At 28.9% G+C, this 17,787-nt stretch overlaps 3 protein-coding genes across 4 annotated transcripts; all 3 read left to right on the forward strand.

Moving 5' to 3' along the window:
- Positions 1-861: 861 nt before the first annotated feature.
- Positions 862-3,469, forward strand: LOC110672240 (protein CURLY FLAG LEAF 1). Its single transcript, XM_021834959.2, has 2 exons — positions 862-1,234; positions 1,329-3,469. Exons 1-2 carry the CDS (start codon positions 1,010-1,012, stop codon positions 1,767-1,769), a joined length of 666 nt encoding a protein of 221 aa, XP_021690651.2. The 5' UTR covers positions 862-1,009; the 3' UTR covers positions 1,770-3,469.
- Positions 2,886-3,469, forward strand: LOC131168760 (uncharacterized). Of its 2 annotated transcripts, none has more exons than XM_058138619.1 (2): positions 2,886-3,024; positions 3,092-3,469. In XM_058138619.1, exons 1-2 carry the CDS (start codon positions 2,896-2,898, stop codon positions 3,308-3,310), a joined length of 348 nt encoding a protein of 115 aa, XP_057994602.1. In that variant the 5' UTR covers positions 2,886-2,895; the 3' UTR covers positions 3,311-3,469. The 2 variants fall into 2 exon arrangements, with proteins under 2 accessions (XP_057994602.1, XP_057994603.1); XM_058138620.1 differs by having other exon boundaries at positions 3,140-3,469.
- A 2,233-nt stretch (positions 3,470-5,702) lies between these two features.
- On the forward strand, positions 5,703-11,181 carry LOC110672223 (probable mitochondrial adenine nucleotide transporter BTL3). The gene is given in 5 exon segments (XM_058138290.1): positions 5,703-6,290; positions 6,293-6,422; positions 6,986-7,334; positions 8,751-9,218; positions 10,956-11,181. Coding segments are annotated over 5 exon segments (1,377 nt in total). The 5' UTR covers positions 5,703-5,929; the 3' UTR covers positions 11,025-11,181.
- The last annotated feature ends 6,606 nt before the right edge of the window (positions 11,182-17,787 follow it).

The following is a 17,787-nucleotide window of genomic DNA, read 5'->3' on the forward strand; positions in this document are numbered from 1 at the left end:
TTATATATGCATTATTTATACAATATTTTTTTTTATTAATTATTGATAAAGCTGATAAAAACAATTGAAAGGTAAAAGGGTTTTTGTGTGAGAAAGTGCGGTTGATGGGATTAGAAGAAGAGGAGAATAAAAAGTGGATCGAGTACGATTGAGAAAGGAGGAGAGGAAAGTTTGCCTTGAAAAATGAGTTGTTAATTAATTTATAGCTGAGGGGTGTTGAGAGCTTTTAAAGCTTTTGGCGAGGAGTGATTAATGGATGCAGTTCAAGGGATGTGGTTATTGTTTTAATCGCCCAAGGAGGGTGTTGAAAGCTTTAAAAGTTTTAATTCTTTTGAATGACCCAATTGTAGAAGTTGGAGTTGTGGTCTTTTAAAAATTCATTAATAGGATTCAAGAACTTCTTCAACTATATACAGACTTGCCCATTTAATGACTCTTCCACACCTCTCTCTTTCCCTCGTTCACCGCCTCTAATTAAGTACTACCGAGAAAGCTATTATGGTTTCTAGCTCTTAGCTTCTGCATTTTGGCTTGGCTTCAGCTCGCTGTGTAGAACTTGTAAGCACTAATAATCAAGCTCTTACGTGTTGGGTACATTTTATTTGGTGCCACAAGGTCAGGCGAAATGCGCTAATTGAACAACAAGAGCTTCTTACACTCGCATATAATGCACATGGATAAGCTCATTCATTATGTATTAAAATACTAATACGTGAGTCTCACGATTTTAAATTCACAATGAATATCTTGGCCTTCAGGATCAGCTTTAAGCTGTCATCTGTGTAGAGTAATTGAAGAGCCAAACTTGGATTGCACGTCATGCGTGTATACATATATGTATAGGCAGGCCCTTTCGCCTTTAAAGTTGCCCTATAAATATTCTGCCCTTGCAGTATATGTGTGCCTCACAACTGCTCTCCCTTTTTACATAACCATCCAAGCGTTTCAGTGTTTCACCTTAGGGATCATTTACTAACTGCTAGTGAAAAGTTTATTTTCAATTGAAGCTATGGTTTCCCTTCAATCAACCACTTCCCCAAATGGAAGAAAGACGACAATCCCAGAGGCTGATAATTTATTAAAGAAGAGAAAGTTGGATGATGAGTCTGCACAAACTGAAGGGCTGTTCGAGAAAAGATCAAAACCACCTGAAATCACAAAATCTTTCTTTGAAATCGAGCTACAACTTGAGACTCCTTTGCCTTTAGAGTGGCAAAGATGTCTCGATATTCAGGTATACTTACATTTGTATATGCTTCATATCTAGTTTTTTCTTAATCTGAAATATGATTTATTTCATCATATAAATGGTGTTGTATATTCTGCAGTCAGGGCAGATACACTTCTATAACACAAGGACACAGAAGAGAACAACTAGGGATCCAAGGAGGAGCCCAGAGCCACCAAGTCCTAGCCATATGAGCTTAGACCTTGAGCTAAACCTGCAGCCACGTGAGTCACAAACGAAAAACAACGCAAACAGCCACAGTATAAGGCATAATTTTGCTAGCTCCATACAGGGTTTGGACGATTTGTTCATGGATTCAAGTAAAGATAATAAGAATTCAGAAGGGCTTAAGCGGTCACCTTCGTGGTTAGCATTTGAGGGAGATGATGAGGAAGAGATGGTTGCAACCGTGTGCACAAGGTGCCACATGTTGGTGATGCTTTGCAAGTCCACTCCTGCTTGCCCTAACTGCAAATTCGTGCACCCACCGGACCAGAACCCTCCTAAGCTATTCAAGCAAAGGCTTAGCCTCTTGTGCTAGCGAGCTAAATCAATAAGGGATCAAAGCGTTGTTAATTTCTGAGTTTTAGGATTAGTCCGCACATGATGATGATGAATTTCATTTCACCATGGCAACGTTGGATCTTGATTACGTTTTATTCTCCTTTGTATTTCATCTTTTAATTTAAAAATGACTGCTCTGTGTGCGAGGGAGAGAGAGAGAGAGGTGATAATCACTAACTTGTATCATTTACTAAGAGAATATAGGAGTATATTTCAACATTATCGATCGAGTAAGCATTTTTTTGCTTATTAGGACATCAAACAACATATTTTAGATCATCAGAAGTTAAATAAAGGGAAAAAAAAATAAATAAATCTTTTTTTTTTCAAATTTCAGCGATAGCTGAACACCAACTTATTTAAGTTGCATTGCGATCGTAAGAGAGAGAGCTTGAAGGTGTGCAAGTACACATTGAAAGTGCAATTGGTTTAGCAACTGAAGAATCTATGCAATATACTTGAAGTTTAAGAAATGTGAAATAAATAAAAAATTTTAGAAATGTTTTAATTTTTTTCATATGAAATTTAATATATTTTCTTATATTCTTTGTAATTATTTATAATTATTTTATTTATTTCTTATATGCCATAAATTATTTATTTTGATTTTAATTTTTAATATTTTATTCCGACCACTATATATGTAATTTTATTCTCAACACTATAAAACTAACTTATAATATTATTTTTTAAAAAATTATATAGATAGTATCACCCTTTTATTTAAATTTGACAATTAAGGTATGCTAATCCATTCAAGTCTTAAATTCATTCAAATTGTGATGTAAATTCAATAAATAATAAAAATTTAAGCGAATTAAATTAATCAAATTTACTCTGGTTGGTTATTTCGTATTGAATAGTACATATTGCATTACAGGGTGGGCCCGAAGCCCATTAAAGGAAACAATTAGGCCCACCAAGGGTCAACAAAGTCATTTATATAGCCACGTCATGCAGTCCACTAGTCTCGTTCCGCCTAAATTTTTGAAAGCCCCAAAGAGACACCAAGAGCAGACAGAGAGATCTTCTAATGCTTTGTTTGAAAACCGCGAGAGACAGAGAGAGAGACAGAGAGAGAGAGAGTAAAGGAACGGCCCCAAATGGAGAGCAAAGATGAAGCTCTAAGATCGCAGATAGCAATTCGCTGTGCCAAAGTCTGTATTCTGCTTTATTCGTTGAAAGCATTCCCAAATCGCCACTTCAAAACCACAAGCAACGGTCAAGACGAGGTCAGTTATACACTCCTCGGTATCTCTTGCTCTCGATTGAATTGTTGAACCTAGGCTTTGTTTTCAGTCCGACTCAAAATTCTTATGTGCGCTTGAAATCTATTTGCGGGAGAAGGATCTGATGATGGAAGAAATCAGAGATTTGAAGATGAAATTGGCAAGGGAAAGAATTAAATGTAAGAGGATCAAGCTCTGTGGCCTAATGGAGGTGATTCTTCAGGTGATGCTGCTGTTATCTTTTTCCACTGTCCTTTTGGTGCTCGCTTTCAAGTCTCCTTCAAATTGATGGTTTACCTTCTGTTTGTTTAGTGTAAATTGGAATGAATACCTCGATCTGATTATTTTGTTGCTGGTATTCTTTCTCTAGACGCGACTACTGTCGATTAGTGAAACTATATTGTGTTCCACTTCCACATTTGGCTCAAATATACTTTTTAGTTTTTTACCTCGAGTCCACCCTTCATTGGTTCTATTGGAGATATAATTTCCCAAGTCCCAACTATCTTGCGATTTCAATTTTATGACTACTATTTATCATTTTTTTTTTTTGGGCCAAAAACGCTCTCAATTTTGGCAATGCCAATGCTGATTTCTAAAGATGGAAAAAAGGAAAAAAAAAACTGACACTGCTGAAGCTAAAACAGATTGCCAAATAATAACAATTTAACAAGTTCTTCATTTTTACAGTACATTCAATTTTGCCCTCATTTTCTTGAAGCATCTACAGATTTCTTCGTTTCTTCTTTTATAGCTGATCTCAGAGGAAAGAGCTACTACTTTGCGTTCCTATCGATGTCATCACCAATTTGTAGGATAATTTTATCGTCTTTAAACTGTTGGTAACTTTAATTTGTAACATACAATTCTTTAAATTTTAATTTGATTCATATTGAAGTCATTATTACTTAACATAGCCGGCTTGCAATTTTACCTGACAAGAATCAAAGAATAAAATATATATTTTCTTCAAACAATCCTCATTTTAGAAATTGAATAACTTTTTGCAGAAAAACTAACCAAATGGCTTACGCATTCTAATAGTTTCTACAGCAAAGCCTAATTTCAGAGACATTTCATTCTGCTATTGTTTCAAATAGTCCATAGCATTTAAGCTTGCATATAGTTTGCTTGCAAGAAACTCCTTATTTTCTTCAGCTGCAGCAAGTTAGAGGAACTTTCTTTTTTTTTTTTGATAAGCCAAGTTAGAGGCACTTATCACTAGCAATTTACAAGTACAATACAAAATTCAGAGACATCAAATGAAAATACTACATACCATCCTGAACCTGGCCAGCTTAGTGCTGCAAAGTTTCAGTCAGTTGATCAGAAAGAGTCTGAGTAGAAGAGAACTTAGACTCCAAACCTTTCCATAGCTTCTCATCCTCCTGCTTTACTTTAAGCTTAGCATTATAGTTGAAGGCATTTTACAACTTCTCCACTAACGCATCAATATGCTCCATTGATTTCTTCAAATTAGATTTCTAAATTAATCAAAATTTTCAATCAAATTACCCTTCACTTTCATGTTATTATGAAAACAATTTAACCTATTTTTCATTAAAGTAGCTCCTTTTTACATAAGATGATAAGATTAAATGAAGATACACAACAATTGTTTTTTCATTATTTGAGCTTTTCGCATCTAATTTATGCATAGGATTTTTTTTTTATTTAAAATCGTCAAAAATATAAATGTGTGGTTAAATTCACCTACACCTATGACAGTAGCCGATTTATAAAAAAAAAAAAAAAAGAATTTTTAGGTCGGTATATAAAAAATATAACAAACTATTATAAAAAAAAATTCTTATAATTGTATTTAATAAAATTTAATACTTTGAAAACTCTTAAGAATTACATCATATTAATAATATTAGATGCATCACTCTTTATATAACTAATTAATAATCATTAAATAATTATTAAATAAGAGTAAATTAATTTCTCATTATAAAAATATAATTTTCATAAAAAATGATTTAATGCTTAAATTTAAAAAGAGTCAATTTATAAAAACAAATATTTATAATAGAGTAATTAAAAAAAAAAGTTCAACTGACTTTTTTTTTATGTATTCATTATTTTATATAGATTCTATATATTCTATTTTAAATTCATAATTAATTGAATCTAAATAAGAAGTTGTCTATATACATATACATTTAAAGAGACGGAGAAGAAAAATTCATATGCATAAAATGATATAAATGATTAAAATTATATGAACCATTAACTTAATTATTAGTGTCTTAACATTATGATTGGATGGTTAAAATTATTATTCAAGAGAAAAAAAATATCATTCTAGATGTTAAAAAAATAATTTGAAGTAAATTGTTTTATTATTTTAATATTTTAATAATTAAATTTTATTAAATTAAAATTTTAAATTATATTTTAATATTTTTTAATTAATATATTTAGAAAAATCTCTAGGAACGCCCCAATAAAAAATTTCTTAAAAATTTTTATTTTATTTTATAATTCTACTTTCATTCAAAAACCATTTAATTAATAATTATACTTTTATGAAATATTAACCCAGAGTACTAAACATTATTTTTTTTTTAGTATGCCTAAAAATTAATTCTAAAATAATACTTAGCATATACTTATTCAAATAATAATTTATACTTTCATAAAAAAAAAAAATTATACAATCAAATTGAAAAAAAAAAATCAACAAACAAGAGGTACACTATTCACTCGAGGACGGCTTTCTACTTTGTGCGGTGCTGGAGGCAAAGCAAGAGCCAAAGCGGAATCCGCCATTTTTATCATCCTCTTCTTATTAACTACCTTCTAGCCTTCCTCTCCCATTCTCATTCAATCTGTCACTTCTCTAAAATCCCAATCGCATTGAAATTTCCCTAACGGCTCCAATTCCCTCTCTCTTCATCTGATAATGCCGGGATTTGAACTTTGGTCGAGAAATTCGCTCTCGAATGATCAATCCCAAAGTGCACTCTTGGTCGATTTAAGTTCGAATTCTAGCTCATTCACTTGTGGTGGAATATTTCTCGAGCCCACCATTTCTTCTTCTTTTGTTAGTCTCATTTCTTCTAGGAGTAGTTCAACTAGCGTTTGGAGTTTGATTTCTTGTTCTAAACACGCGGTTTTTAGGGGATTTAGGAGAGAAAGGTGTAGTCAAGTGGCGGTTAATGGTTTATTTTTGTCAGTGAGCTTGAGAAATAATGGACCTGGGCTTGTGTTCGAACCGAAGGTCTGTTTGGCGCAAAACGGAGATGAAAAGAACGTCATTGAGGAGGAAAGGTGCTCGGCAGAGTTAATGCTTTTTTAGAGGGAAGAAGGAAACGGGATGTTAGGATAAGAGGACGCGGTGCAATGAACACCACCAAGCATTTGTGGTCTGGAGGTATTGCAGCCTTGGTTTCAAGGTCCGTGCTCTTTTTTTTTTTTTTTTTCCTTAATTGGTTTTAAGTTTTATTGTTTTTGCTCTTGCAGCTTTTGCCCCCTCTTTTCCTTCGTCTTATTTTGCATGTTCCCATGAACTAATTGGGCATTTTGTTTATGTTTAATTTGTTTGAATATCCACATTAGTTTTAGTTCAAGGAATTAAAGTGCATGGAAGTTGGATTATTCCAATTTTATTTTCGAAATAACTAAACATAATTTTTTAATAATCTAATTCAAGTTATTCAAATATAAAAATACCATAAAAAATGGATCCTTTATGAATAAAACAAGAACATGGAATGCTGTTCGAAGAATTGCATTCCATAGTGATTTTCATAGTAAACCAAACATGGCCTTCAATTTTTCACTTCCAACATTATTCTAATTAAGAAAATTTTATAATGCATTCTATCTTCGGCATTTGATGTGACAGTGGCAAGTGTATGCTGTTTTTTATTACTATGGTGCAATGTTTAATGGGTTATCGATTTAGCTAGCGTTTTAGATTGCTTCGTTTTTATCTGAGCAAAATCTGTTGTACCAGAACTTTTGTTGCTCTACTGGAGAGATTAAAGCTGGAATATATGGTTTGTGGTGAGCAAAAGCACATACTTGACCTCATTAAGACAAATGCATCTGCACAAGGCTTGAAAGGCTTTTGGAAGGGGAACCTTGTCAACATTCTCCGAACAGCTCCATTTAAAGCTATCAATTTTTGTGCATATGATACATATAGGAAGCAATTGCTCAGATTACCAGGGAATGAGGAAATCACTAATTTTGAGAGGTTCATTGCTTGTGCTGCAGCTGGCATTACTGCTACCATACTCTGTATACCACTCGACACTTCTTTGCTGAGTTTGCTCTGGGAAATGCTCTTCCTTGTACAAGTAGTACGGTATTGCATTCTTGTATGCTGCAACTTGATCTACTGACCCAACGTGATTGTGCATGGCTGTTTATATTTTACTCAGTGGCAGATCTTCTTCTTCTTCTTCTTCTTTTTGTTCACATATAAAAATACTTCTTCTTTTTTGGTTCACATATAAAAATACATAATAAAATACGATAAAAAATGTCAAAAATAAAATATTAATATCTTACAATTGGACTCAACAATGTCTAATGTCCTGATAACTATCAAGAATTATATCATTATTAATGCTATTAAAAACATCTCCCTCTTTATTTTTAACTTTTACCAAAAAGATGATTAATAATTAAATTTATAAGGAGTCAATGGACCCCTTTTACTCCACTCACTTCCACCACTGATTTTACTACTGATATTATAGAATTTAGAACGAACGGGGCCTGTGTTCTTGATTATATTTGCATCTGTTTGTCAAAATTATCTAGTTCTAAAGGATTTTCTGTGTCAGCATGTCGGAGATAATTATCTTTATCATTTATGTGTTTTTCTTATGTATTTGAGGCAATGAAGTACATATGTACAATAAATATGGTACGAAAATGCCATAAACATTAAACAAAGATATCATGTTTGCAACTGAAACAGTTCATAGTGAATAGGGAAGTTGGACATTGTTTCTTTTGTTTTACTTGCTTGTTTCCATTTGTTGATTTCCCAAATTCATTTTCTTGTAATGTTGTGGCAGATATACAAATACTTTATATGACTTTGTGTGTAATGTAAACATGGTATTTTACTAAGAAATCAACATAAAACCACTTCGCTGTATATTATGGACAATCAACGATGTAACTCAACATTGAGTGTTTTATTGGACCGCATAGATCTCGAATGGTATATGGCAGATTACTAACATGGAAATTAGTTTGGGTTGTTGTATGCTCCGGTTATCTTTATAGGCTTGTTTTAAATTTTATGTTTGCTGCTGACTATCTATGATTTGAATGTGAATGGGCAACTTGGCGACTATGAGTTATCTGTTTGGAAATGGTACAGCAGATAATAAAAAACAACTATTTAGTTGTAGGAAGAACTTTTGCTGCTTTGTTTGTGATTTGAAGAAAGAAATAAGGGAATCCAATATTTTTAGTTAGGCTTTTTATTTTGAAGTGTTTGGAGTAATTTGGTTCAGCATCACACCAACGTGCAGAAAGCTTAAAAAACATAATATAGTAGCAAAGTATCCAAGTAGCCTTCCCTAACTAAATTAGAAATTTGGAACTGGGGCTTAATTGAGTTCAGTAGAAGCTTGGATCATTGAAAGTGCATTTGGGTAATCAAATGGTTCACATTTGCTGTGTTTTATTCCTTGCATTGTTTTTGCCCAAGATCATCACTGAATTCTAAATCACACTTCAATTGATGTATCTTGCAGATCCAGACCAAAATTGTTGCACCTGGTGGGGAAGCTTTGGGTGGGGTGATTGGTGCTTTTCACCACATGATCCGAACTGAAGGTTTCTTTTCCCTTTACAAGGGCTTAGTGCCTTCCATCATAAGCATGGCACCTTCAGGGGCAGTTTTCTATGGTGTATATGATATATTGAAGTCTGCTTATCTGCATTCACCTGAAGGCAGGAAAAGAATAGAAAATATGAGTCAACATGGGCAGGAATTGAATGCTTTGGACCAGCTAGAGTTGTTACCAATCAGGACATTGCTGTATGGGGCAGTTGCCGGCGCTTGTGCAGAAGCTTCTACTTGCACATTTGAAGTTGTGAGGAGATAACTTCAACTGCAAGTTCGATCTACTAAGATGAGTGCACTGGCAACCTGTGTCAAGATCGTTGAGCAAGGTGGAATTCCAGCTCTGTATGCAGGAATCATTCCCAGCTTACTGCAGGTACGCATTTGTTTGTTATATGGGAGCTCTGCCTTGCAAAATTTTGATTTGCCTCAATGTTGAAAATCTATATGGCCACTGGTGATTAGTTAATGTGTTTAGGAGGTGGGAATTTTGTAGAGCTTGTAGCTTTCAGCATAGTTGTTAAATTTGGACCAGCCCAGCTGGCTCAGTCAGGAACTGTCCCTTGGCCAGTCCGGTTTATCCCTCAAACATGTTATTTCAATACCCTGATAAAACACTTTGAACCGGCTGGGCAACCAATCGACCCGAACTGGGTTTAACGAATTGGGCAGGTAAGCAGTCCACCCAAACCAAGTTTAACAAGTTGAGCGGGTTTTCAGGATGGCGACGTGACACTTATCTAGGTGCTACATAACCCTCTTAAGGAAAACCAATGCAGTGCCGGGATTTGAAATGTGGGCTGCCAGGCTCATGGCAGGCTTTAAAGCGAGTTGTCATTTGAACTACGCTTTGAATATTTTTCTTCCATAATATATAATATTATTATTTAAAATCTAAAATCCCAATTAAAAATTTTAAATTATTTATAAATTATATCAAAGACACTATTATTATTTCTCAAAAGACACCATGTCCTCGTGTGAAAAAAATTAATTCATTTGCTGGCACAGAGTTGAACCTGAGAAGACTTAATTAACTTCTAACTCAAAGATGTAATTTAATTAAAATAATAATTTAATAAATGTAATTTAATTTTAAAAATAAATTATATAAGAAAACATATTTTTGTAGAATACATACATATATATATATATATATATATATATTTATTTATATATTAAATTATTATATATAAAGAATATCAAAATTATTTTAATTTTTAGTAATTAAAATAATTAAACTATTTGTTCTATTATAGAATACTCCTGTAATAAAGCTTACTTATTTTAATATAAGTCAATTTATTTGTAATATCTAGTCAAACTACGAAATGCATGCGTTTTATTATATATATTTAATTTAGATTGAATAATTATTTAATATATTTATCTTAATTTCTTTTATAATGTGAAAAATATATCAATTTTCTCCAATTTTATTGTGCTATAAAATATTTTGTTGAAGAAAATTATATATTGAAATTTATTAATTTATTTTAATAATTTGCTTATAAAATTTATAAAGTTACTAATTTTGATATAGTTTAATAGACTATTATTAATTTATAAAAGATTATTAATTGCATAACATATATTTAATATTTCTTGAGTAGTATACCGGTTGAACCTTGAACCTTAAACACTGGCCTTCACTGGTTCAAAGGCTGGTGTGAAAACCTTGGGTTTACACCATATACGGCATATTGCTATCCTCTTGTACCCAACTACCCAAAGAGAAATTATGGATTTTTAACTTTGTAGCTGCTGAAATGAACCAAATTAGATAGATGCTGGGCTGAAAATATTCTGCATTTTCAATTTGGCTTCTGTGCCATGTCATATCTAGTGTTATTGATGGAATGCTATATGATTGATTACTGCATTAAGCTTCTGCCCCATACGTGCTTTTTCCACTGAAGGCAAAAGCTGTAGAACGAACTTACAGGAATTAACTTTCATATTTTCTGGAACTTTCTATGCTTCTCTGTCAAGAAAAATTATTTGTGTTCATTGTGTTGGTTGCAAGGTATTGCTAATTCCTCATTTTCTTCTGGAATCTTGGCTTGTCAGGTTCAGTTACTACTTCTGATAGCTTGATGTTTTGCATTTTCAGGTTCTTCCCTCAGCAGCAACAAGTTACTTCGTCTATGAGTTTATGAAGATTGTTCTCAAAGTAGAATGAATGAATAGAAAATAACTGGTAGGAGGTTGTACAGTGACTCAAAGATGAGCACATGATATAAATCAAAATGGTAAAAGTTATCATTTGCACGTGATGATTACCAACAAATTGTTGTACTTCAAACTGAAGAAATAAAGAACCTTTTCAAAACCTATAATCTCCATTGCTTGATTCAATATTTGTTCTATCTATTTGCTGTGGTCTCTGTTCCATTTTCACCTTCCTACTTTAAAATCCAGATTCTGATGATATTAGTTCAGGTGTGAAAATCACTACTAGCAAAAATGTTGTATTGCAGATTATTTAGTATTCATAAAGAAGCATTCTAAAAATACATCTCATCTACCTTTTTCTGTCATATTGCTCCACTTACAGCAATAAGGGAAATAAACCTAAGAAAGCTAAATTTGTTCATGTTTAGTTGGAGTAATTTGGAATGAGGGATTTTGGAAAATCCATGGATTTGTAATACTTTGGTTGGTTGAGAAAAAGTAAGCCGAAATCTATGGATAGTACAAAATCCAACATCTACCCAAATCCTCCAAAATGAAGGATTTCAAAACCCCTCATAGGAGATGGAATTTTGTGAAATCCCCCATTTTAATGAATAGAGATTCTGCAAATATTTCTTTTGTTAGAAAAGCACCCTCTAGTTTTATGGATTTTATTAACATACCAAACAAGTAAAATTATATAAATCCATTGAATTAGACATTTATAAAAAGTTAAAAACCATGGACTGTAATCCCCAATCAAAACATGGTAGAACAAAGCGATAGATCAAAGTGAGAATGTGATTTATACGTTCTGTTAAATATGTTTGCTGCTTTTACTAGGACACATCATCTTTGTATTGGCAATGGCATTTGATCCTTATGCATGTGAGATATTATGATGTAAAATCATCACCCTTTTTTTTTCTGGCTGTATGCAAGGCCTGCATGCTGTTGAGCCTAAGAGTTGGTTTTTCAACTGATCCTGACCGGTTCATTTTACAGGTGTTTATCCTCGGCTCAACTTGTTTGATATGTCGACACAAGTTGAATTAGAATCACTTCAGGTAATTCTCAAAGCTTGTTCATGAGGTGGCATTTTACTTTTTTCTAAAAGAGGTCTTTTGTGGGACCATTGTGAATGTTGACCCATCCATACGATGGAGGATTGCTGGTAGGAAATCAATATTAGTGCTAAAATACCGCAAGTGATATCTTTTAACCGCTTGAGATTCCTCTGGTTAACTTCCTGATTTTTTTTAAAATTTTTTTTTAAGCTCTCTTTTTGTTATTGTTCTTTTTAGTAGCCAAATGAGATTTAGCAAGTTAACTAACCAACCTTTTTTTGGTCGCACTACATGTTTGTATAAAACATGAATTCATTTTACTGGTGCAATATCACTCGCCATTTCTTGCTCTCCAGTCTCAATCAATGTAAGACCACTGTTTCTCTGGGTTCATTTTTAAGTTTAGTTTGGTTATACATTGAATTTTTTTTAAAAAAATAAAAAAAACTTTGTAAAGAAAAAATAGAAGGGAAACTTTTTCTGTTTAAAAGGGGCATTTTATTAAGCTGAGATCCTTCCATTTAACAGTTTCTATTTTGTAGTCCAAAGTTCCGAAACTAACTCGATTGACGCAGCTACACAAGGCATCGATTCATGGACCTCGTGATTACATTTCCATCAAACTAGTCGGCCTTGGCCTACTTGTGTTAATTTTGTGCGACTGAAATCTAACAGCCTAGTCAAATTCCTTTACCCCCACTGCTCAACCACAACCACTAACCGGAAATGGGTGCGTTACATCTATGAATAAAAAAATCCCACACATAGGAACGCTACAATATTAGAAGAAACCTTCACTTGCCAAGGAAAAAAGAGTCATGTGGTTTTAATCACTAACTTTTGGCGAAATGCATTAATCCTACTTAGAAAATATGTGAGAGGTATGAGCCTCATGGAGATGTATAAATGAAGGGCGGATTTTTAAGAAAGGAGACTTATCATCTTTGAATCGGCTTTGAAAATTCTCAGAAAGGAACCTTATTTAAAAGTTTTAATTTCATAAAAAATATAATTATTCGAACAGCGATCTTCAATTTTTCTTTATACTTTTTAATAAACTTTTTTACTATTTAAAAAAATAATATCATTACATTACAAATTTATAGTAATTTAAAGTAGTAATATTTAATGAAATAAATCCTATTTGAATTTAGTTATTCATTTTATTTTAAACTAAATTAATATTTAATTAAATAAATTTAATTTCAATTTGAATTTAAATGGTACTTTTTATCCTATTTTAATTTAAATTTAATTAATGCGTCTGCAAAAAAAATTAAAAATTTGTTTTAGTGTATTTAAATAATTATAGCTGAAGAATCAAATAACATCGTTAACAATATTTATTGTGTAAGGTATCATTTTAATATTTTCTTTTAATTATTTCAAATAAATCAATTTTATTATTTTTTTGCATTGAAAGCATGCAGAGCTCCTTGAATTCTTAGGATGGTTAAAGCATGTGAATTAAAGTTCAATAATTTGTACTAAAATTAAATGGGGTCGATTTATAATTTTCATTTAGTGTCTCCTATTATTAGCATTATTGTTGTTTTATTTTAAATTTATTTTATACTAGTATCATGCTTGCGCGCAGGTTTATATTATTAATAATTTATTTTTTATATATAAAAATAATAATATTAGTAAAAATAATTTTATATATTTTTTATATTATTTTGATCATAAAATTTAGATATTGTGAAATGAGTCATGATAATAATTAAATTATGATTAAATATTAATGATTTTATTTGATTGAATTGTAAGTTATATTACATTGTTTACATGTATAATTAAAAATTTCACATATGATAATTTTTTATGTTAAATATTTTTATATACCTATGTTATAAATGTGTCGTGCAATTTTATGTGCAAGTATTATTTACCTTTACAAAGTAGTTTATTTATAATTAATGTTTTAAAATGCTTAAAATGATTATTGTTCATAAATTAAGAAAATGTACATGATCATTTAACTCTCATGTTATTCGCTTTATTTTAAATTTTTTTTCTATAAAAAAGGATAAAGTTGTATATTAAATTTATTGAATTAGTTTGATTAATCTCATATGAAAATAATTAAATACTCTGAAAATTTAGAGATTGAAAAAAAAAAATATTACAAATATTAATTTATAACTAAAATAAAGAGAATTTACCTAAAATATATTATCGTCATTATCTACATTAAATTTTATAGAAAAAAATCAATTACAAAATCATATAGACTTTGTAAAATGAAAATAAAGAGAAACTTATAATCCTTATTTTGCCAAAAAGTAAGTAAAACAAGCAAACTTGAATAGGAGTGAGATAGAGATGCCATTGATAGTAGAGGAGAGTATTTCATCTTTTAGTAAATTATCCCTTGTTAATAAGATAGATTTTGGAACTCTAATAACCAATTCTCATTTTCTAAGATCTTGGGTTGCACCCAAGTCTCTTCTACACCAATTATATTTTCAATTTCAAATATACTTTCACTTCTCGACAACTAAACAAAGTAAAATGTACTATGAATATGTATTAAACTATACAGTGTAAAATATATTCACCCTCGTACATCAGTGAGAGAATTGATCAAACAGGACCTTGGTTTCGTGAAATAAATATAAAAATTTCAAACTCATATGGAAATACTTAAATATTTTGAAAATTTAAAGAGAAGAAAAAAGGCCACAAACATTGAATTATATGTAATTTAATTGCTTTTATATAAAAATAATGAAATACTTTGGGAGTTTAAAAGGAGAAGAGAAAAAATGGTACAAACATTGAATTACAATTATGGGATTGCAACGGAGGAATATCAAAAGCTAAAATGGAAATGGATGAGTAATTTGAGGAGTTTCAAATAATAAATAAACCAATTTTAATTGAAATTCACTTATTTTTCTTAATTAAAAATTACTAAATAAAATTAAGAAAATTCCTACTACGGAAATTGCAATGTTTGTATATCAACAGTTAAAATGGGAATGAAGAGTAATTTGAAGAGTTGTTGAGTAATAAATAAATTAATCAATTAAAAATAATTTATTTCTCTTAATTAAAAGTTGCTAAATAAGCATGAGAAAATTGATCTTATCCTTTGATTTTTTTTATGAAAATTAAAAAATATATTTAAAATTGATAGAAATTGCAAATTATGAAAGAAAAAAAAATACATTTGTCCTTTGTTTTTATATATTTATATAGATATAAATCGATAGTTATAAATTTATAGAAGCTACCAAGTAGGAAAAAAGAAATTATGATTGTCCTATCTACTAAAATTAGAAAATATATTAAATTATTCTTATTCTTTACTTTTTTTTTTAATTATATAGAAGCTTGTAAGTAGGAAAACCTTTATGACAATTGAAAAATATATTGGAAATTAAAAAAATGGGAATAAATTGCTCTTGCTGCAAAGTAGGAAAGCCTTTATGAAAATTAGAAAATATAATTAAAATTTCTAGGTGCTACCAAGTAGGAAAGAAAAAATTACTATTGTGCTTTAGTTTTATAAAATTAGAAACTATATTTAAAATTTATGGAAACTGCCAAGTAGAAAAGAGGAAATTAGGAAAGAGAAAATTATTATTGTCTTTTATTTTTATAAAATTAGAAAATATAATTAAAATTTATAGAAATTGCTAAAATTAAAAAATATATTTAAAATTTATAGAAGCTTTCAAGTAGGAAAGAGGAAATTACTATTGCTCTATTTGCTAAAATTTGAAAATATTTTTAAAATTTTTATAGAAGCTGCCAGATGAAAAATAGGAAATTAGAAAAGAAAAAATTACTATTATTCTTTACTTTTATAAAAATGAAAAATAAATTCAAAAAATATATTTAAAGTTTATAGAAGGTGCCAAGTACAAAAAAAAAAATTACTATTGTCCTATATGCTAAAATTAAAAAATATATTTAAATTTTATAGAAGCCACTAAGTAGGAAGAGAAAATTAGAAAAGAGAAAATTACTATTATTTTTTACTTTTATAAAATTAAAAAATATATTTAAAATTTATAAAAATTTTCAAGTATGAAAAAGAAAATTACTCTTATATTTTACTTTTATATATTCATTTTTATATATTTATATAGATATAGATTTTTTCACAATTAAATTATACTTTAACAATTTGTCTAATAACAAATATTGTTAAAGTAAGATTTACATTGGAATATAATTTAAAAAAAAAGAAGATTTATATTGCAATAAACAAAAATAATAATATAATTTAAGTATTATTAAAAAAATTATTGCTTTTTAATTTGAAAAATAAATTCAAATAAATAAAATAATTACATCTAAAATAAAAATATAAATTTAAGAAAATATAATTAAAAATAATAAAATAAATTATAAATTATATTATCTATAATTTATGTAAAAATATGAATAAGTCGGCAAAAATATGAACATACAAACTATTTTTATTTTTAAATTATTTATAATATTACAAAATAACTATAATATTAAAATTATATTTCTAATTTAATAATTTCTATTAAAATTATAAAATTCCTCACTCGCCAAATTTATGAAAGATATAGTCATCTGAAAAAGAATTAACAAACTTTTAAAAAGTTATAAATTGTTTTTAAATACTTTTTTATAGTACATAGACTTCAATTTATATTCAAATTAATAATATAATATGTTATTTAAATATATTTTAAAAAATTATAGTCCTAAGTTTAACTAATTATTAATATAAATCCTTTTCTATTAAATATTTTAATTTAAAGGACTAATTGAAGTAATAATAAAATTGGCATTTATAATTTTTTTAATGAATAGGATGAGCTTCAAACTTTTCATTTCAATAAATTATTAATTTTAATACTTAATGTTAAATTAAAAATACTCAATATTGATAATATATCATTATTAATTATAAATATTTTTATAAATTTTAATTTATTATTTATTAATTAAAATAATTACAATATAGTTATAAAAGAGGCGGTTAAAGAGAGATAAAGAAAGATAAGAGAAAAGCATATTATTTAAATTATTTTCTTTTTAACATAATATATACTATGTATAGAGTCAAATTTTTAATATTAGGTATATTAATATGCATTAAAAATTAGAATTAACAATCATATAATATATAATTATCAAGAAAATATAAAATTATCATATTTTGAAAAGTTTTCTCTTATAATTTTATGATATTGAATAATCTAAAAAATATTTACTAATAACAATGAAATAATAAAAATATTAAATATTGCACATTTAATATTAATTGTCATAAAAATATTGCATATTTAATTTAAATAAATATATTTAATAATTTATTTATATCTAAATAAGATAGCGAGTTTTTATAATGGGAGTAATTATGTATTATTAAGGTTTATTTCATACACCCTATTTGTAAGTTTTAATTTATTAAATATAATTTTCACATACAATTTATCATTAAAATTATAATTTTCTTAAATGTATTCAATGAGTTTTAATAGATATATATTTCACTAATTAGAAAAATTAATAAAATAATTACGTTTTATAAATAATTTAAAAATCAATAAAAATAAAAATGAAAATAAAATAATAAACTATTATTATAATAATAGTCTGATATGACAATTTATAAAATTTTTAATAATAAAATTGGCGTTGGAGATAGTAAATAAAAATCACAAAAATATATATTAAAAAGAAAATAAAAGTGATATTAATATTATTTTT

The sequence above is a fragment of the Hevea brasiliensis genome, chromosome 16 (assembly GCF_030052815.1).
Source record: "Hevea brasiliensis isolate MT/VB/25A 57/8 chromosome 16, ASM3005281v1, whole genome shotgun sequence".
NCBI classification, from domain to species: domain Eukaryota; kingdom Viridiplantae; phylum Streptophyta; class Magnoliopsida; order Malpighiales; family Euphorbiaceae; genus Hevea; species Hevea brasiliensis.

Coding starts and splice junctions, on each gene's coding strand:
- LOC110672240 (XM_021834959.2), top strand. CDS start 1,010: ATGGTTTCCCTTCAATCAACCACTTCCCCAAATGGAAGAAAGACGACA. Junction 1,235..1,328: donor AAAGATGTCTCGATATTCAG/GTATACTTACAT, acceptor TATATTCTGCAG/TCAGGGCAGATACACTTCTA.
- LOC131168760 (XM_058138619.1), top strand. CDS start 2,896: ATGGAGAGCAAAGATGAAGCTCTAAGATCGCAGATAGCAATTCGCTGT. Junction 3,025..3,091: donor CAAGCAACGGTCAAGACGAG/GTCAGTTATACA, acceptor CTTTGTTTTCAG/TCCGACTCAAAATTCTTATG.